Source organism: Schistocerca serialis, chromosome 4, assembly GCF_023864345.2.
Source record: "Schistocerca serialis cubense isolate TAMUIC-IGC-003099 chromosome 4, iqSchSeri2.2, whole genome shotgun sequence".
Taxonomy (NCBI): Eukaryota; Metazoa; Arthropoda; class Insecta; order Orthoptera; family Acrididae; genus Schistocerca; species Schistocerca serialis.
The window spans coordinates 597,148,102-597,170,360 of record NC_064641.1 but is presented as its reverse complement, the minus strand read 5'-3'; the positions used below and the strand labels follow the sequence as shown (position 1 = coordinate 597,170,360).

The following is a 22,259-nucleotide window of genomic DNA, read 5'->3' as shown; positions in this document are numbered from 1 at the left end:
CCATTCCATTCAGTTGCAGTTCCAAGTCTTTTGCCGTCTGATGGAATTAAAATATCATCAGCAGATCTCAGAGTTGCTATTTTTTCTCTCTGAATCTTAATTCCTTTTCCAAATTTCTCTTTACTGCCTGCTCAATGTAAAAATTGTTTTACGTTGGTTATAGGCCACAATCCTCTCCCACTTCCTTCTCAACTCATTGCTTCCTTAACATGTCCTTCAACTCTTATAATTGCAGTTTTCACTTCCTGCGTTTTATCCTTGCAACCTTCAAAATTTCAGAAAGTGTAGTCCAGTCAGTAGCTTTCTTCAAATTTGCAAATGCTATAGATGTAGTCTTGCCTTTCTTCAGTGTATTATCTAAGATGAGTCTTTGGGTAGTATTGCCTGATGTGTTTCCACATATCTCCAGATTGCAAACACTTGCACCCCTCCTCTCCGTCCCTCCCCTCCCCCCCCCATGAGACATTCCTACCCCTATCAATTTTGGAGAGTGGTACAGGTACATTAATATGAAAATGATTTTAGTTGAAAGAGCATGTAATACCGTAGTCTTGTACATAAAAAATGCATCTTGTCCCAGTGCAGAAACTAGGTAGTAGATTTAACTGTTGCTTACAGCCTTTGATAGTGAAAAGTGATTTCTTTAAAGGGTTAGGCACACAGTCATATAAACTTGATTATTGGAAGTGAAAATGAGATATGACATGCAGATTTTTGGGGCAGTAACTCATCATATTTCACCAAAATGAAGCTGCATAGCTCATAATTAAATGATGCCTTTGTTCCAGCCAAGTTGTAATAGTGTTTCTTTACACAGATAATTGGAAAAAAATGTGATGCGATGATGAAGTTTGTCCAGAAACTCACAGATTTCTCCCTTACTTTTCAGTTTGAAGGGAGATGCTCAGCACACATTCAAAGGTGACAGAACAAAAGAAGAAATAGTCAATTTTGCAGTTAGACTCTCAGGTCCACCAGTCCAACAGCTGACAAAACTGGAGAGCTTGGAAACAGTGCAGCTGACAAAACCATTATTTTTCCTTTATATTGGAGAAATGATTGGAAACTTGTGGGTGAGTTGCTTCGATTTTTGATTTCTGTTGCAACTCTAACTTGTTGTGATGAGTAGTTAAAGCTATTCACGCATAACATCATACATTTTGCACAGTGATTGGCCTGAAAAATGTGTGTTCATCAGTTGTTTTAATTTATCTTGAAGTCTACTTGATTACAGACATTTATATTGCTTCAGAATTTAATCCTTTTGATTCTTCTTGCATGGTTCAACATATCTGGAATTCGTGCCTTATTCAAGCATATTTGGAAATCAGGATTACCTTACAGAGCTCTTCAGATGGATAACATGATGGTTCCTTCAAAAAGTGTGTGGCAGATTCCTTGTCCAGTCCTAGTCCAGTCTGTTCCGTTATCAGCAGCATTGTCATAATAATTACTATGCAAACTACAGGAGTAGAAAGAATACATGTGATCAAAATAAATTTTTATCGTAGATTAGTTACACAAACAAAAATGATTAAGATTACAGAACTATATATAATTTCTTTCTTTAAGAATTTAATGTGGTGTGAAACTTACACATATGTCGGTCAGGCTTGAAATGTCATAGTGTAAAATCAAAGAGGACCTGAATATGTCCCTGAGTAATCTCTCTATAGCCAGTCAGTCATCAGTAGTAATTACTATTACCAACCAACCAAACCCCAGACATGTTTGATGAGTGATATGCCAAGCAATCATAGGCCAGGAAAACAGTGGTACCCATCATCAATGTAGACTTTCCCTTTTTCTTCAATTAAAATTTCCCAGCTGACAAGCTGTGGTCAGTACATAAAACTATTTCTTTGTGTTTTGTCTCCAACTGTGGTGGAGAACTTGCTGTTTTGTATCCGAACATGTCTCTTGCAGTTGGAGGAATAGTTTTATGTATCGACAGCGGTCTCTCAGCTTGGAAGTTTCAGCTGAAGTTGTACCCATCTTTCTTCACAGAAAGCTAGTACACTCCTTACTGCATACAGATGTGTGTTGTTCTGCTGACACAATTGCAGCATGTTGAACTTCCAAGAGAAGTGTTTTACTCTGCTATAAAAACTCATTGGTGTATTTATCACTGCTCAGCATTCACTGGATATGCTATGCTGAGATTGCCATGCTGCATCAAATGATGCAGCAAGCCCATCATACTTGATGATTTCTGCCTGCTATGATGATAACTAAAGCTGGCTTCCAGATTGTGGTCACTAACAGTTTTGAGGCTGTGATAATAGGGCCAATTTGAAGTAGGACTTGTTCAGGAACATTACATTTTGTCAATCAGCATGTCAGCCATGATGCTTATGTGCCCATTGTGGTCTGTGATGGTGTTGGTTTCTGGACAATTGAAACAAACATAATAGCATAGGTGCCACCACTGCAGCACTAGACAAAGAACACTGAGACATTGATACTAATAGGTCCACACCTTTCATTGAAGTTTCAGGATTGCAGTCGAATCATGTTGACTTCTGGTCTCACTATTTCAGCTGGCAACCATCCAGCCATCTTCTGCTGAGTGTCTACTACTGGAGACTGCTAGTTCAGGTGTCAGCTTTATAGCAAAAATTGGCATGGAAATGCACGCGTATTGATGGCTGTCATAGGAGAGTCCGTATCAAAATCTGTGTCCTCTGCAAATACTGCTCCATATGTGGCATGCAGGTGCAACCATAAAGGTGAAACTACATGTCCACCTCCTATCAGAAGGCGCAGTCATGTCGCTAGAAACAAACATCAGATGTCACCAGACATGTCATTACTAATAAAATGTTTTCTCTTAGAAGAAATTAAAGAGATCACAGGGTTCCAAGCCTTATCCAGTTGAAAGCCACCATCATGATTCATAAGATTTTATGCCGGACGTATTTCCACAGATTCTTTAATTACTGAATCCCAAAAGCATCTCATTGGGGTCAAGATTTTTGTGGCAGAATAATCCGTAGTGTCCTGTGGTAATACAATGCTCCGCTAGGCCAACTGGGTGGGCTGTGAAAGGCAAGTGTGGTGTTCATGTTCAACACACCATTTGTGTACTGTGCATATTGTCTGACCTATGTACACTTTGCCACACAGGCACGGAATTCTGTAAATACCGGCCTTCTGCAGATTCCAGATCGTACTTTACCGAACTGAGGAGGACACCGATCTTCACCAGTGGCTGGAAGATTACTTAAACTTGATGTTTCCTTACAATCCTACCTACTTTAGATGAAAGGTTGGCAGCATTTGGAAGGGACACTCTGGACTTAAAGAGCTTATCTTCATGTTGTGGATGGGCACATTTCTTCCTCCTCAGCACTGTACTAATCTGATGTGTAGAGTAACCAATGTTCACATTAGGCAAACCTAGCACTTGTGAAGGAGAGGATCCGTTTTACTTGCCATGACTTGGTTGCCATATTGAAACGTCTGTTCCATCTGAGTATGAAGATTGCATCCAGCCTGCCATCACTTCCTGGGCACGGGTCGATGACCTGACCTGGGCAAAGTCGGACTGGGTCCACGAGGGGTCTACTTCAAGACAGTTTTCAAAGTTTGCCACCATCGGCAACATTACCGCAAGAAGATAGCTTTTGACACTCCGTGGTCAATTTCACGGGTAAGGTTTTGGGCAACGTAACACTGTCTGTGCTTGGGAAAGGCTTGAACTTCACCCATACACTAAGAGTTCTGCCTCTGACTGAGTTTATTGGCGCTGCAGAGAAAGCTGTTAGACCTCTTCCTAGTGATGCTGCAGAAGAAATAAGACATGAAATTTGTTGTGCACTTAGAAAAGCTCCCCCATCAGAAGAGCAAAATTTCTGCCACGGAAGGGGCCACACCACAAAAGCTACGAGAAGATCCTCACTTGGTGATCTTACCAGCAGATAAGGGAAATGCTGCTGTGCTGTTGCCATGTGAGGTTTATGAACAGAAGATTATAACTTTCTGAGTGAACCAATGGGTCGGAAGATTGACAAAGGCCCCACAGGGAAAGTGGAAAGGAAAACATCAGCACTGCCGAATTATTCTTCTTTTCTGCAAGAATTGGCCAAAACATTAAGACCTCATAGTTCTGTACACCCAAGTTATTTGGTCTTCTGAAGATTCATAAAGAAAAGGTTCTGTACAGTCGATAGTCAGTAACATCGATGTCCCCACATATGATTTGGCGATACATCTTGCGCCTCTACTGAGACCTTTTGTGGGGAAGTGGGTGCATCATGTTTGCAACTCTGCTGACTTTGTCAATAGACTGAAGTCAATTCAACTCAGTGAAACTGATTTACTTGTGAACTTCGATGTCGTCTCACTTTTTTACTAAGGTTCCTCATATGAACTCTTTGTCACTCATTGGCAATAAGTTCATGGCCAATATAACAGCACTTTTTCCTCATGTCATTTCCTTGACCTTCTTTTTAATTAACAATAAATATTTTGAGCAGACTGATGGTGTTGCCATGGGCAATCCTCTCTCCTCTCTGGTAGCAAACTTTTTTATGGAAGGCTTTGACGAAAGGGCACGTGATTCAGCAGAACTTAAGCCAAGAGTCTTCTGGTGATATGTAGATGACACTTTTGTAGTGTGGCCCCATGGTGAACAACAACTGTCATGCTTCTTGGAGCATCTAAATTCAATCCACAAGAACGTCCTGTTTATGATGGAAATAGAGAAAGATGGCTTCTTACCATTTTTGGATGTCTCGGTTACTAGGAGAGTGGATGGGTTATTAGGGTATAAGACCACAGATACGGCAGACATTTATTTGCAAGTGTCGGTCTGTCATCAACCTTCGCAAACTATTGGCATCCTTAGAACGTTGGTGCACTGGGCTCGTGTAGTTTCTGATGGAGACAGCCTTACAAAGGAGCTGGAACATCTACAGCCAGTATTAAATGATAATGGTTTCTCTACATATCAGATTAGTAAAGTGCTAAGGAGGAGAAAATGTGACCACCTACTAGATCATGAAATAAGAAGCCATTCAAGTCCAGTGTGTTCCTTCCATATGTCGGCAACCTTTTGTTTAAAGTAGGCAGGATCCTAGGGAAACATCAAGTTAAAGTAATAATCCAGCGACTGGCGAAGATCAGTGCCCTTCTCGGTTCGCCAAAGGACGATCTGGGTCTGCAAAAGGCCGGTATTTACAAGATCCTGTGCCAGTGTGCAGCAAAGCATACATAAGTCAGACGATACACACAGTACGTGAAAGGTGCATTGAACATAAGTGCCACACTCACCTTTTGCAGCCCAGTAAGTTGGCCGTAGCGGAGCATTGTATTATCACAGGACACCCTATAGATTATTGGCCACAAAAATCTTGGCCCCTGCAAGATGCTTTGAGGATTCAGTAATTAAAGAATCTGTGGAAATATGTTTTCGTACGAAATCTTATAAATGGTGACAGCAGCTTTCAACTGGATAAGGCATGGGACCAGTGATCTCTTTAATTTCTTGTGAGAGAAAACATTTTATTAGTAATGACATGTCTGGTGACATCTGATGTTTGTTTTTAGTGATGTGAGTGTGACTTCCAATAGGGGGCAGAGATGTAGTTTGACCTTTACACATGCACCTGTGCACCACATGTGGAGTAGTATTTGTAAAGGATGCAAGTTTTGGTAGAAAATGGCCTTGTGATGGCCGCCAATGCACATGCATTTCCACACCAATTTGTGCTATAAAGCCGGTGCTGTGACCTAGCAGTCTCCAGTGGTGGACACTCACCTGAAAATGGCTGGACAGTTGCCAGCCGAAATATTGTGGCAAGAAGTCAACATGATCTGGCTCCAATCTTGAAACTTGATAGAATATTCATTACGCAAGGAAATCTTCATGACTGACAGGTCCACACCTTTTGTAGTGCTCTGTCCCACACCTTTTGTAGTGCTCTGTCCCACGCCTTTTGTAGTGCTCTGTCATGTAGCCAATAACCTAAACAAAGTTGTGCAGTTTGTTACGGCTGCCAAGAGAAGATGGCAGGTAATACTGTGACACAATCAAATTGTGTATTGTCACTACAATAAAACTCTTCTATCCACTGGTTCCTTCTATAAATCATTGTCATAGCAGCATATTTTGCAAAATCTAAAAATTTATAGTATGATAAGCCCATATCCTGGAAACAAATATTTTTCACCATTCATTCTCTTGGAACCCTTCAAAATCGACAAAGTATGTAGGTGCTTGCAAGCATATTTCTACTTTCTTTATCGACGGCTTATCACAGCTTCAGCTTGAAATGGTACTGCTGATATTTTGAGTCATAGGAATAGGGTGGTGTGGGCCTCCATGTACCGCTTCTCTCAACAGTCTTAATCACTTACTGCTGATATGCACTGTTCTACAGATTCTTTGGGTTTCGGTGCATATGGTCTGTTCTTTCTTTAACATGTATATAGGAAACATTTGCCCACCAGTGGCTGCTTGCTATTGGATGCAGGGGGGTAAGTGTACCAGACCAAGGTTGGTGACCTTTGCTGGGTGCCCGGAGCAGCCAAATGGCACACTATTCAAATGTGTGCACATATTGACACTCTGAAAACAAATCCGAAAACTCCGAACACATTGAATCTTGGTTGTGATAAGAAACCTGATCTGATAAAAGATGCACTGTGTCACTTACAGAAAATTCAGAAGCAATGAAAGCATGTAATCCAAACAAATTTTGTGTGACGATCGTTAACAGCCAAATATATGATAGGATGGACTATAGTTTTGTAAGCCATGGTGGCCATAAATGGACCAAGAACAGGAATACGCTGTTTATTATAGGTTACCAGACAGCATTTGATGGCAGTTTACGATGAAAAGCACAGCCATGTGTACATTTGAGAGTTGAGGAGTGAAACAGCTGCTCCGATGTCCACTTGTAGAGATAACAGTTTGTTCAGAACAGACACTTCAGTAAAGAATTCATTCTGAACTGCAGGCAGTGAGGAAATAGAATGAATGTCAATGTCCAATGCCAGTGTCCATTTGTTCTGAGGAAGGTGGAGGATGACAGACTGATGCAATGTAGACTTTTTTGTGACACTTTTGTGACAATGCCCACCACCTGGGACATGCAGCTGTCTCATGTTGCACAAAGCAAGCAGGACATGACAGAAGTGCTGCATGGTGTTCTTGTTGTTGCCGATGGGTTTGTCTGTTGTGGCCGGGTTTGCTTGTTTGAATGACATTGACTTCCTCTTCAGCAAGTTTGTTTCTGTGCACTGACATGGTTCACTGACAATGGCAGCACTGTCGCCCCATGCTTTGATTTCGTGGCCTGCAGCATATGAGACTTCAAAAGACTGAGCAATGTTTAAAATTTCTTCCAATGATGGATCCTCTCACTGAAGGGCTCTCTCTTATGAACTTCCTTGTCGGGTCCTATACAGACGATTGCTTCTCTAACCATGGAATCTGTGTCTGATTCTTTGGAGGTTTTAGTAATAAAGTGACTTATAGTTCAAAGCTGCAGCTCTAACACCCAAGCCCAATAAGATTGATGTGACTGCTTGCAGCACTGGTAAAATTCCACATGAATGGGAATGACTTGGGTAAATTTGTGATAAAGCGAAAACAACGAAAACAACAATCTAAACATTTCGTCTAAAGTAGTGAGGCCAGTTCCTGCTAAGGGGATAATTGACAAAACAGCTGGTACATGCAAGTGGTGGTGGTGGTGGCGGTGGCGGTGGCGGCGGCGGCGGCGGCGGTGGTGGTGGTGGTGGTGGTGGTGGAGGAGGAGGAGGAGGAGGAGGAGGAGGAGGATAATGGATGATGGATGAATGATGATGACGATGACGACGATGATGATGATGATGATGATAGGAGTGTAGAGGATGATGCGGGAGACCCGCACCGCCGACGAGGCAAGGTCCTAATGGAGGTGGTTTGCCATTGCCTTCCTCCGACCATAATGGAGATGAATGATGATGATGAAGGCGACACAACACCACCCAGTCATCTCGAGGTAGGGAAAATCCCTGACCCTGCTGAGAATTGAACTCGGGACCCCGTGCGTGGGAAGAGAGAATGCTACCGCAAGACCACGACCTGCGGACTGTTGCAAGGAGTAATCTATGATAAAAACAGAGCCTTACAAGTTTCTTTGTTAGTCACCAGAAATGTAATGAAGTGCGCACGGGGCTGTTTCCGTAAGCTTCCCAATCTTCAGAAGAGTCATCAACTGGCAGAAACTGCGGTTGATGCACTAAGATGATGGAGTATGAACTATCAATGTAGTCACAAGATTTTCCGAGGTGGCCATAATAAGTTGCCACTAGTGGAGAAATGACTGAAGTACTGGATGCATGGATAACTTGCATGAAAAAACCATCACTGATGTTGAGCATATGGAAGTTCTACTCTTCACCAGTTATGTTATAACTTCAAACATAATAAAAAACACAGCATAAGAAACCACCTATTTATTAAGTCATGGTGTGACAGAATAATTGCAATAGAGTTTAGAGAACAAATAAGAGACTGCTGGCCAATATATGGTTGGATAAGAAGCATTTGCCCGACTAGGGGCCACTTGCTATAGGTGCCAGATCAAGGTCAGTGGCATCTACTGTGGGCCAGAGAACTGAATGGTGCACTACTCAAATATGTGCACATTTCGACATGCGTGGCAGAGGTGCAGTAATGAGTTGGTTATTACAATTTCGCTCCTAAGTAATTGAGTTGTTCGGTATGTTCTTTTCAGGAATGATGTGCCTTGCTGCATGTACAGGTCACCTGAAGAATGCCTTAGGTGTACAAACACAAGTGCAGTGGATTCTTCTGATGTTATTGCTGGGAGACATCTTAAGGACCTCGTTTCATCCCGTATTAAACAAACCCTGTGTGAGAATATTCCCAGCTACCTGAACTATAGACTATTCACATTTGGGATGTACCACTGTACATTGTTTGTCTAACTGTACCCAATTTTGTCTGTTATTGTGTTTCATCAGTCCCTGTGATCGACGGTTCAATCCCGCGTCCGGCCATCCTGATGTAGGTTTTCCGTGATTTCCCTAAATCGCACCAGGCAAATGCCGGGATGGCTCCTTTCAAAGGGCACGGCCGACTTCCTTCCCCGTCCTTCCCTAATCCGATGAGACCGATGACCTCGCTGTCTGGTCTCCTTCCCCAAAACAACCAACCAACCAGTCCCTGTGATGTTTTTCCTTGCTATAAGCATCCAGTGGTAGTGTTCTTATGCTCATGCTAATCTCTTGCACCATGATGAGCAGTGACCAGAGCACACGTGTGAGGCAGTGGCTTCTGTACTCTAGACACCATCCCACAGTGAATAGTATGATTGTTCATCAGTTGTCCAGCATTGAGTTGATGTGTAAATGGTGCACTGTGGTCTATTTATTTGCTATAAAATACCGTGATCATTGACAATGCCATCTGTCATCAAAACAGTTTTCTCAGCAGTTGGTGACTGTGATGGCAGTAATTTTATTTGAATCAAGATACTATGGGCACACTGTTATACAGGGGATAGGCAAAATAATGTGAACAGTGGTAGTAATGGGATGGTTGTGTTTGATAGTCAACAATGCAGGTAAGGCACATGTCGCACTGGACTGTGCATGTTCACTAAGGATTAGGCATCAGTGCAGGTCGTTTATGAGTAGTGCACACCTCATGTTTGCATTCAGAGGCCGATGTTGATGTGCAATGAAAGACCTAACAGAGTTTCAAAGAGTGCAGATTGGGGAGCCCCGAGTAACTGGAGCATCAGTAACCAAGAGCGCCAAATTATTGAATGTTTCAAGAGCAACCATTTCAACAGTCACACAGCCTACACAAAATAAGGAATCATCATGTAAACGTAACAGTGAGCGCAAATCAAAACTGAATGACAGAGATCGTCATACACTAACTCGAATTGTGTCAAAATTACACAAAACTATGATGGCTAAAGTGACTGCAGAGCACAATAGCCATCTGCGAGATCCCATATCTATCAACACAGTTGGCCAAGAACTCCATAAAGCAAATATTAAACAATGGGAAATCCAGGATGGAATGTAACAATATTATTAAAATGAAAGTTGCCACTCACTGTATAGGGGAGGTGCTGAGTCGCAGATAGGCACAACAAAAAGACTGTCACAAATAAGCTTTTGGCCAGCAAGGCCTTCATGAAAAATAAACAAACACACACACACACACACACACACACACACACACACACACACACCTAAAGCTTATTTGCGACAGTCTCTTTGTTGTGTCTATCTGCGACTCAGCACCTCTGCTAAATGGTGAGTGACAACTTTCCTTTTCATGATATTGATAAAGTGAATATTCATGGATGAGCTGCTATACTGAAACCATTAGTAACAACAACCAGTGCAAAAAAGCATAAAACATGATGTCACTAGCATAAATTCTGGGCGGCTGATCAGTGGAAACATGTCATATGGTCCGAAAAGTCAACATCTTTGTTAACTCCAACATCAGGCCAGGTTTATGTGAGGAGAATGCCAAAAGAAGCCTACAATCCTGATTGCTTGATCCCGGTGGTAAGCATGGAGGTGGAAATGTGATGGCGTGGGCAGCCATATCATGGTATTCTGCCGGTCCCATCATGACTCTCAAAATGCTGTATTACGGCCAATGATTACGTGAACGTTTTAGGTGAGCAGGTGCACCCCATGATTTAGATGTTGTTCCCCAACTATCATGCCATATTTCAGGACAATAATGCAGCCAGGACAGTACAATTGTGGTATGAGGAGCATGCAACTGAGCTGCGGCATCTTCCCTGGCCAGCACTGTCTCTGGACTGGAACATTATCGAACCCTTGTAGGTAGTATTGGAGTGTGGATGCCAGAGCAGATTTCTGCCTCCCTTGTCACAACAGGAGTTAGAGGTGGTTCTGATCAAAGAGTGGCTTAACATTCCACTGGGGACTATACAATCATTATACGCCAGTATTCCAAGAAGAATTGCAGCTATATTACAGGGAAATGGGGTCCAACCCCTTATTAATAAACCATTCCCAAGTAAGTACAGATGTTCACATTATTTTGCTTGTCTCTGTATTTAGGCACATGGAAAGCCCAACTTTGGAGATGAAATATTCCTAATGTTGGGCACCATAGTCCAGCCACAGTCATTTATGCTAATGTGGTGCATGCCCAATTCGTGCTGGTGGCTAGTATAAAATCTGATGAAATCCCAGTCTCATGGCACACCAAACTATTCCATTTACCATTGTAGAAGAAGCATTGTCTGCAGTTGCTGTCTATAACTTAAGTATATTGTTATTAACTAAACATTTTAATTTTTTTACTGCAGATAGGCCATCTGCAAATCACACTTCAATTTCAGTTCTTCAACCTTCATCCTTTGTTCTTGTCTTTTTTCCATTATGCTTTCATTTGTTCTTTATGTTTCTTCTTTCTTTCTTCAGACAGTTTTTAACCAGTCTTGTTGGAATCCTTCTATTTTCAATACTATTTCCTGAAAGGCTTCTGGTTTGTTTCTATCTTCTGTTTTTTATATTGTTTCTTTCTAAATCCTTTTTTATTTCACTGATCCAGCTTGTTGTGGACTTCTTAATGCACAAATATTTGAAAATCTTATTACCTAGTTAATTTACTGTCCTGCATTCAAAATAAATGTCCAAAAAACATGAGTGTTAATTTTCTCATTATGTTTGAGATATTTTCTGTATTTTGGTATATTTCAGTATGTTTTGGCATTACTTTGTAATTTTCGGTCTTCTGCTGTGTTTTGTGGTCCTAATATTTTCATTATAATTTGCATTTGTAGTACTTCATATTTGTCTAAATTATAGTTTAATGCCAGGCATTCTCTTGCATTTAGGCATTCTGGCTGCACTATCGTTTCGTAATGCCTTATTATTACATTTTTGGATAGGGCCTTTTTATTGTAGATGTCTTTGGTGATACCACATGCTCTCCCCATTTTATGGAAACTTTCCATTATTGCCGATTTTTCCAAAACATCTTCTTGGATTATCTCCCCTAGATATTTGAATTTTTTTTACCTCCTATTTGGTCCATATCTGGTTTTGAGAATTTTGGAAGATCCTTAACATTTGTTACAAATTTTGCTTTTTCTGCAGAAATTCTTAAGCCAGTTCTGCTGCTATTTTTTCCAAGAGATTTATTTGTGTTATTTTGAAAGGCTGTGAAATTACTCCCATAAATTTTGCTTTACAGACTGTATGTATAAGTATTTCACAGAGTAAGTTTGCCAACTTAGACTTCACATCAAATTATCGAATCATTTTATCTATAATTTCTCTGTAAACAAAATCAAAATCCACAAACATAATTTCAGTGTCCTTTGACTTAAGTAATGTGTGCAAATAACTGACTTAAAGTTAAATATTTGTTCTGAGCATGACCTTCCCTTCCTAAAACCACTTTGATATTCACCTAAATGACCATTCTGCTTGATAAAATCTTGGAAAATGCTTTATATGCTACTGCCAGTAAAGAGATTCATCTACAGTTTTTTACATCCTGTTTATTACCTCTTTGTGGAGTGGATATACCAAGGCAATTTTCCATTCCTCTTAGATTTTTATGTTTTCCAGATTTCTTCAGAGAGTAAATTTAACTCATTTGCTATGTTTTGCAAGGGCCACTTCAAAAGTTCATCTGTAATAGACTCTTCTTGACTAGCTTTGTTCTTTTGAGGGTTTTAAGTACTTAATTTTTTTCTATATTTGATGGTAAATCTTCTTCCAAATTTTCAGTAATATCCGAGAACTCAAATTTGACTTGGTTCAGGACAGTTCAGAAGCTGACGAAAATATCTTGCTAGTATTTCAAAATTTTCAATATTACTTAACCCAGTTTTGCCGTTCTCATTTTTGAAACAGACATTTAGTGTTTGGTATCTCTTTAATTTATTCTTAAAAGTTTGATCGAAGTCACAGGTATTATTTTTTTATGAAATTTTTGTCTGTTTCCAAAAGTTTCTCCTTTTCAGAGGCTCATTTGGTGTTTGTGATTAATCTGGCTGTTTCCTTTCTTTGTTGTTTAAACTGATCATAATCTTCAATTTTCTTTGAGCATTTCCATTTTTAGCCCCTCTCCCTCCCTCCCTCTTCCCCCCCCCCCCCCCTCCCTCCCCCACATTATTAATCGCTTTGGATATTTCTAGCCAGTTGCCATGTTCAGCCACTTTAATTTAGTCTTTATACACTACTGACCGTTAAAATTGCTACACCACAAAGATGACATGCTACAGACGCGAAATTCAACCAACAGGAAGAAGATGCTGTGATATGCAAGTGATTAGCTTTTCAGAGCATTGGCACTGGTGGAGACACCTACAATGTGCTGACATGAGGAAAGTTTCCAACTGATTTCTCATACACAAACAGCAGTTGACCGGCGTTCCCTGGTGAAACTTAGTTGTTCTTTATTAGGTGGAAGTTTGACTTCAGTTTCAGGGGGTTAATGATCAGAATCAAATTCACCGTTCCTTACTACTTTCACTTTCATAATTTCCATTGTACTTTTTTGTGAAACAGCCATATCATATAACTGAAAGTCTTCTAACATTGGGTTGGGAGATATCCACGTTTTAGCTTTTCTTTGGAGGTTCCTAAAGAAGGTTGATATTAGTTTGAGGTGAGAGCTTTGACACAATCTAAGTAGCTTCATACCATTTGTGTTGGCTTGTCCTGCCTCATTTCTAAATTTCTTTTCTCTGCCTTTATGCGCATTGAAATCACGTAATAGTGATCTGGCATTCATCTTTGGAACTTTGGATGTTTCAGTTTCTAAAAGGTCCCAGAATTCCTCTGTTTCTTGTGTTTTTTCCTGCCGACTTCATTTATTGGTGTTTGGCAATTAACAAGCGTGTATATCTTGTTTTTGCATTTAACTGATAGGAAAGATCTTCTCTCTGAGGTAGATTTTAATTCTGTTAAATTTCCTATTGTATTTTGATGAACATAGAAAGCTGTACCCAATGATGGCGTCTGATTCTTAATTTTGATTGCTGGTTTGCCTTTGAAGATTCTGTAGTTACAAGTATCTACTATATTTTTATCTAGGAACCTTGTTCCTTGAACTGATAAAATTTTAATTTTGCTTTTCTCTAAAAGTATTTCTATTTCTTTTTGTTTACCTGTCTTGACTAGAGAATTCACATTTAAAGAGCCTAGAAAGAATTTCTTTTCGGATTTTATTTTAGAAGGATTCCAAGGTTGCTCTGAGTCAGCCTTTTCACTGCAGTTGTTGGGTCTCCCCAGAATCGTTGGTTGCAATGCATTGTGTGATGCAATGGTGGATTTTTCTCTAGAGTTGCCACATTGGGTAGTGCATTCATTTTGCTGACTTTCCACACTGTTTTGTTTTATATGTTGGTAATTTTGTTTTTTTCTGAGTGAAGTGTATGGTGACGTGTGTTCTTCATTATTGTGTTTAATTTGTTTGATATTATATCTAAATACACTGTGTGATCAAAAGTATCCGGACACCTGGCTGAAAATGACTTAAAAGTTCGTGCTGCCCTCCATCAGTAATGCTGGAATACAATATGGTGTTGACCCACCCTTGTCCTCGAGGACAGCTTTCAATCTCGCAGTCATACATTCAATCAGGTGCTGGAAGGTTTCTTGGGTAATGGCAGCCCATTCTTCATGGAGTGCTACGCTGAGGAAAGGTATTTATGTCACTCAGTGAGGCCTGGCACAAAATCGGCATTCCAAAACATCCCAAAGGTGTTCTACAGCATTGAGGTGAGGACTCTGTATAGGCCAGTCCATTACAGGGATGTCATTGTCATGTAACCACTCTTCCACAGGCCATGCATTATTAACAGGTGCTCAATTGTGTTGAAAGATGCAATCGCCATCCCTGAATTGCTCTTTAACAGTGGGAAGCAAGAAGGTGCTTAAAACATCAATGTAGGCCTGTGCTGTGATAGTGCCAGGCAAAACAATAAGAGGTGCAAGCCCCCTCCATGAAAAACACGCCACCTTAACATCACCGCATCCGAATTTTACTGTTGTCTCTACACATGCTGGCAGATGACATTCACCAGGTATTCGCTATACCCCCACCCTGCCATCGGATCGCCACATTGTGTACCATGATTTGTCACTCCACTCAATATTTATCCAATGTTTATGCTCCTTACACCAAGCGAGGTGTTGTTTGGTATTTACCGACGTGATGTGTGGCTTATGAGCAGCTGTTCGACCATGAAATCCAAGTTTTCTCACCTACCCCCTAACTGTCATAATACTTGCAGTGGATCCTGATGCAGTTTGGAATTATCAGGTGATAGTGTGGATAGATGTCTGTGTATTACACATTATGACTCTCTTCAACTGTTGACAGTGTCTGTCAGTCAACAGACCAGGTCGGCCTGTACGCTTTTGTGCTGTACTTGTGCCTTCTCGTTTCTGCTTCACTATCATATCGGAAACAGTGGACGTAGGGATGTTCAGGAGTGTGGAAATCTCACGTACAGATGTATGACACAAGTGACACCCAATCAGCTGGCCACGTTCGAAGTCCATGAGTTCCGTGGAACGCCCCTTTTTGCTCTCTCATGATGTCTAATGACTACTGAGGTTGCTGGTATGGAGTACTTGGCGGTAGGTGGCAGCGCAATGCACCTAATATGAGAAACATGTTTTTGGTGATGTCGAGATACTTTTGATCACATAGTGTAATTATAGGTATGCTTATTGTTTGTCTTTTTTTGGTGTTTCTCTGGACAAGCCTCTGTCCTATTGAATTTTTGGTTGTGTAGGTGTAGTGATACATCTCATAATTGTTGAGTTCTTTTTGTATGGCAAGTTGATTTAGTGGTAGATTTTGTATTCTGTTGACCAGGTCTTGGAAGTATGGATGCTTGTGTTTCTTTGGCCTCAGAATACAAAATCTACCACTGAACGAAGCTGCCATACAAAAAGAACTTCATACATTACAATATATAACACAGCAAAGTGATTTCAATCCAGACATATTAATGCAGATATATAAAAGAAAAACTACACCTACACAACCAAAAATTCACAAGGACATAAAATTGTCCAGAGAAACACAAAAAAGACTAAACCAACTTACATGCCCAAGACATATATTGATACCATATCAAACAAATTAAAGATACTAATGAAGAACACATATCAAATTCGCATATATTGGGTTGGTACACAATCTTAACATTTTTCCATAAGCTTAATAAACACAACAGGTACACATGAGACACTTCAATCATCAATAATATATTCTCCTTTAGTATTTACAACAGTCTGCAAACACTGGGGTAACTTTTTGATTGTGTGACTGTAGATATCGCATGGTGTTGAGGTGAAGACCTTGCTGAGACATGTTTTGAGCACATTTTCATCCAGGAAGGAAGTTCCTTGAAGGTTGTTCGAAAGGGAGCAGGAAAGCTGAAAATCTGGGGGTGCAAGATCAGGTGAATAAGGTGGGGGTGGAATGACTTCCTAACCCAACTCCTGTATAGCACTACTGTATCAGTCTAGCAGAATGTAGGTGAGCATTATTGTGTAGTAGCATAACATCACGCAGTATTGCTGGTCATTGTTCTTGCATTGCATCTGCAAGCTGTCTCAGTCATTGACAATAAATGTCAGCAGTGATTGTTACATTTTGGGGAAGGACTCCATAATACATGACACTATCGCTATTCCACCAGATGCATAACATTATCTTTTTGGATGTGTGTAGGTCTTTGTAAGGGGAGTTGCTGCTTTTTTTGGGCTCAACCATTCTGCTCTTTTTCTTACTTTAGCATAAGGACACCATTTCTCGCCACTAGTAATGATACAGAATGGGCATGATCGGTGTTGTTCACAAGCAAGTTGATATGGAGCAAGCAGAGGTGCACATGTGGCCACCAGCTGATTTTTGTGATTATGGCTTAGACCAAGTGGTACCCATACATCCAATTTTTGAACCTTTCCCATTGCATACATATGTCACACGATGGTGGAATGATCAGTCCATCACATTTGCCAGTTCTTGAGTACACTGACATAGATCATTGTGGATTAATGTGTTTCAATGATCTTCATCCAACCCCAAAGGTCATCCTGAATGTGGAGAGTACATGGCACATATGTTTTTAGCTACCTTCACTGGTGTCACCCCTCTATTGAACTCTCAGAAGAAATGTCCGATATTCAGATTTCTATACTTGGCACTCCAATTTCTAATCTCCACAGCTCCAGTCACTATCTCCAAATGGCAAAATAATAATATGTAAACTCAAATAGCAGCAATCGAGAAATAAACCCATAGCAACTGGGATACCAACATGAAAAATAAAAACACTATGAACTTATGCACCAACCCAATAGAACCAACAACAATATCTGCCATAGACTTCACCCAGAAAAAAAAACAAAATTACCAACATATGCAAACCCAGGCATACACAAAATCAAATGTCAGGGTTGCAATAAATTTTCCATAGGACAGCTAGGGCAACTTCAGTATTATACATTGAGAGCACATGAGAGTTAGTGAAAATAATTCATCTGCATTCTTCAAGCACTTAAAGAACGATAACCACAGCACAGAACAAATGGTGTTAGCAATGAAAATTTTACGCATATTATCTAAACTTTTAACAATGAAAAATCTTTTATGAGAGAGAATTCTACATAAACACAATATAACAACCTGATGACATTTTAAATGAACGTTATTTGCCATTTGCTATAATGGAAGTTAGAAAACCTATATATTGGGATCTTACTGGCACAAGATTATTAGAGAAATGTTTGCATGGTAGGACTTTTTCAACAATTGTATATGGGAACGGGTACCAAAAACTGTTCTAGTAGGACTAAATACTTTGAAAATAGGTGTGCTAGATGCTGTTCCATGTTTTTATGATGGTGCACTGTCAAGGCTTAATGTTGTGGAACTGATGGGACTGTCTGGTGGACTAAATACGCATAGAGCTCTAATAGCCATTGACCGAAGGAGACTCTTAGTGACTCTGTAAAGCAGAAAAATCAGGCTTGGAAGCCACCAAAGAGGCAAGAATAAGTAGTAGTGTGAAAAAGAGAAGGGAGGAAGAACAACACAGGAAACAAGATGAATATGGACTTGCGGTGCATTAATGGTATGCAAGTCAATACAAAAAGCAAGTTTTAACATTAACATGAATTTCCCGAAAGTTAAATTATTTCATGTTCCGGTACACTTTGGCTAAAAGCTATTAAAGATAGTGTTGAAATTTTGTATACTGTCTTAAAACATGGTTAACTAAAAAGTAGACTACTCTTGTGATTTAACTTTGAAAATAAAATGCTTTTTTTTTTAAGAAAAACCCTGAATTCATTTCCAAAATTTTTAATAATCATACTTAAAATCTTTTTGTAGCACAATTTAGGGCAGCACCACAGGAAAAAATAAACCTTCTACTTTGTTTGTATTTTGAGTAATGTGTACCTATGATGTATATAAATAATTAGCATGGTTTATTTCACCTGCAACAAAAAATACAATTAAAAAGTGTGAGAGCTAAAGCTGTGGTTCTTACATAAAAATGTTCCCAAAAGATGCCTTAAGATGGTGAGTGTTATATGAGCTTACAAGTTTTATTATTTGAGTTCCACTGTTTAGAAAACTGACAATTTTTTCAAGGTTCCCTGTGTTATCCACAGACCAGCCCCCTTAAGAGTTAAATCTACACCACATTGTAATACAATTCAGAGTGACAGTGACCACTGAAGATACTTCGATGTAAGTATCAAAGTTGTATATCTAAACACACAATTAACCAACATTATAGCCCTCTGCGGGTCCGGGGGTTAGAATAGGCCCGAGGTATCCCTGTCTGTTGTAAGAGACAACTAAAAGGAGTCTCACAGGTTTCGGCCTTTATGTGATGATCCCCTGTAGGGTTTGACCTCCATTTTTCAAAATTTTCCCAAAGAGCGAGCCAATTGGAAGAGGACATCTTACATGGTGCATAGTGTCCATCATGTGCCGAGATCTCTCACATCCTTCGTCAACATGGATCTGCACTTCTGCTCATTCTCCAGCTGTTGGGCAAAGTCACCCTCCTGGGTGCACTTCCTCCATCCTCTGTGCAGTATTGCTTTGTGTGTTGTCGACAATAATGGATTTCTTAGTTCATTTGTGCCTGATACAGCTCGTTTGTGCCTGATATCCAGCTCGGTAGCCAGTCCATTGTGGTGGGGCCGCCATGTACCCTGTTGGTTGTAGCCCCCTGACAACACAGGGATTGCTGTGCCATTAACTCCCCACATATGCCAAGGAGTAGATGTCCATCATCCTGGGGCATTGGGACTCTTGGCGATGGCCATCCTGCCAGGTGGCCTTTGCTGCGGCTGGGTGGTGCCTATAGGGAGGGCCCCTGGTCGGAGTGGGTGGCATCTGAGCAGATGACACGCCATGAAGCATAGTATGTCATCTCTTGCTGGTGGTCAAACACCAGCAGTCTCTAAGTGGTCTAGGTCTAACTTCGATGCTAAGAAATACAACCCCAAATGCCCCCCCCCCCCCCCCCATCCCCACCCTCTCCCAGCCACACCATGGGAGGAACTTCCGGTTAAGGATGGCAGCGAAGCTTATTCAACCCGGTACCTCATAGGTACGAGAGTTGATGGAGAATCTTTCTTGTCAATGGAACCTCAGTTTTTTGTGGAGCATTTAGAAGACAAGTTTGGGGAGGTGGAGGGCTTGTCTAAAATGCGGTCAGGGTCGGTCTTGATCAAAACAGCATCCTCTGCTCAGTCACGGTCACTACTCGCCTGTGAAAAGCTGGGGATGTTTCAGTTTCCATCACGCCTCATAAGAACTTAAATATAGTCGAGTGTATAATACTTCACAGGCACCTTCTTTTGCAGTCTGACGATGAGCTGTGTGCCAATTTAGAGCACGATGAGCTGTGTGCCAATTTAGAGTGGCAAAGTGTCCATTTTGTCCAGCTTGTCCACCGGGGTCAGAGGGATAATCAGGTTGCTGCCGGTGCCTTCATCTTGGCCTTCGAGGGTGACACATTACCTGAGAAGGTCAAGGTGATGGTCTACCGCTGTGACGTAAAGCCATATATCCCGCCCCTGATGTGGTGCTTTAAGTGCTGGAAGTTCGGCCATATGTCTTCCTGCTGTAGTTCCAGCATCACCTGTCGGGATTGTGGATGTCCTCCACATCCCAATACTTCCTATGCCCCGCCTCCCATTTGTGTCAACTGCAGAGAGCACCATTCACCTTGCTTGCTAAACTGCAGGATTCTCCAGAAAGAAGAAAAATAATGGAATACAAGACCCCGGACCAACTGGCCTGCTCTAACGCTAAAAGAAAAATGAGAGGCTACATCCTGTGCATATGATGTTAACCTCTGCTGCCAACAGTTCTACCATCTTCCGTTCCATCGCATACAGTTAGCTCGCAGAGCCATCAGATTACACCTGACCCCTTGATAGTTGGGTGGGGGGGGGGGGGGGGGCACTTCCCTCCCTGTTGCTCCTGCACAACCTACTTCAGGAGCCAACCCCCCTCCCCCAGCCATCAGCAATGTCAGTCCCCTCTTCTCAACTGGAGAAGCATAAGTCTTCTTCAGCTCCTCTCGCCAGGAAGGGATTCCTTGGCTCACTCCTTTCCCATGTTCCTACCAGTGGGAAAGCTGACACTAGCGAGTGGCTGAAGCAACCACGGGTAGCTGGTTGTAGGGCTTCATGGTCCTCCTCAGTCCCTGAGACTGAATCAGTGAGGCCAGACAAACCTAAGGAGCAGCAAGAGAAACCTAAAAAGAAAAAGACATCCAAGAACCAAGGCACTGTGGTGGCACGGACACCACCACTACCTACAAGCTCTGAATCCGAGTATGAGGTGGAGATTCTGGCGTCCGCTGACGACCTAGATCTCGCTGGGCCCTGAGACACAATGGATGTCAATCGCACAGGTACTCATCTGGTGGGAACAGGTGATCCTGAGATGTAGACTGCATGCCTTCCCAGTCTCACAATAACGTAATCCTCCCGCGGAATTGCGGCAGGTTTTTTCCACCATCTGGCTGAGCTAAGGCAAATGTTAAGGTTTACCCCTGCTTTCTGCATTGCCCTCCAGGAAACCTGGTTCCCGGCAATGCGGATCCCTGCCCTCCGTGGCTATAAGGGATATTACATGAACCTTTGCGACTATAATAGTGTCAGGGGGAGTTTACGTCTATGTCCTGAACTCGGTATGCAGTGAACCTGTGCCATATCTTCCTCCAGATGGTGCAGTACACCTGAATGTATTGGCTGCACTGATTGATCAACTCCCTAAACCTTTCCTACTTTTGGGAAATTTTAACACGCATAACCCCTTGTAGGATGGTGCCATGCTATCTGGCCAAGGTAGGAAGGTCGAAAATTTACTGTCACAACTTGATCTCTGCCTCTTAAATACAGGTGTCCCTCACACATTTTAGTGTGGCATATGGCCCATATTCCGCCATTGATCTCTCGGTTTGCAGTCCTGGCCTTCTCCCATCTATGCACTGGAGAGCACATGATGACCTGTGTGGTAGTGACCACTTCCTCATCTTCCTGTCACTCCCCCCGGTGTCGTGCCCATGAACACCTACCCAGATGAGCTTTAAACAAGGCAGGCTGGAAGCCTTCACCTCTGCTGTCACCGCTGAATCTCCCCCACATGGTGCCACTGATGATGTCGTTGAGCAGGTCACTACAATGATCATTTCTGCAGCGGAAAATGCGATCCCTCGTTTTTTAGAGTGCCCCCTGCGAAAGACTCCCTTGGGGTCGTCGGAAGTCACTGAGACAATTAAAGAGTGTTGGCGAACTCTACAGTGACATAACCAGCACCCTTCCCTGGAGCACTTAATAGCCTTTAAGCAACTCTGTGCCCACATTTGGCAGCTTATATAATGACGGAAACAGAAGTGCTGGGAGAGGTACGTGTCAACCATTGCATGCCATGCGTCACCTTCCCAAGTCTGGACGATGATCAGACATCTTTTTGGGTACCAGATCCCAACAGATGTCCCTGGCATTAACATCAGTGGTGTTTTAACTATCAATGCAAACATGATTGACGAGCACTTTGTCTAGCACTATGCTTGAGCCTCTGCGTCAGAGAACTACCTCCCAACCTTTCGCACCCTCAAACTGCAGATGGAAAGGAAAGTCCTCTTGTTCATTACACGCCACAGTGAACCCTATAAAGCCCCATTTACAGAGTGGGAGCTCCTCAGTGCCATTGCACATTGCAC

General features: G+C 41.7%; 1 protein-coding gene across 2 annotated transcripts in view; it reads left to right on the top strand.

Annotated features, from left to right (window-relative positions):
- Nucleotides 1-22,259, top strand: part of LOC126475359 (protein disulfide-isomerase TMX3) — a 181,946-nt gene that overhangs the window by 81,223 nt on the left and 78,464 nt on the right. For both annotated transcript variants that reach the window (XM_050103173.1, XM_050103174.1), the window contains one exon: nt 890-1,073. In XM_050103173.1, coding sequence (XP_049959130.1) covers nt 890-1,073 — 184 coding nt within the window. The remainder of the gene's footprint in view (nt 1-889; nt 1,074-22,259) is intronic.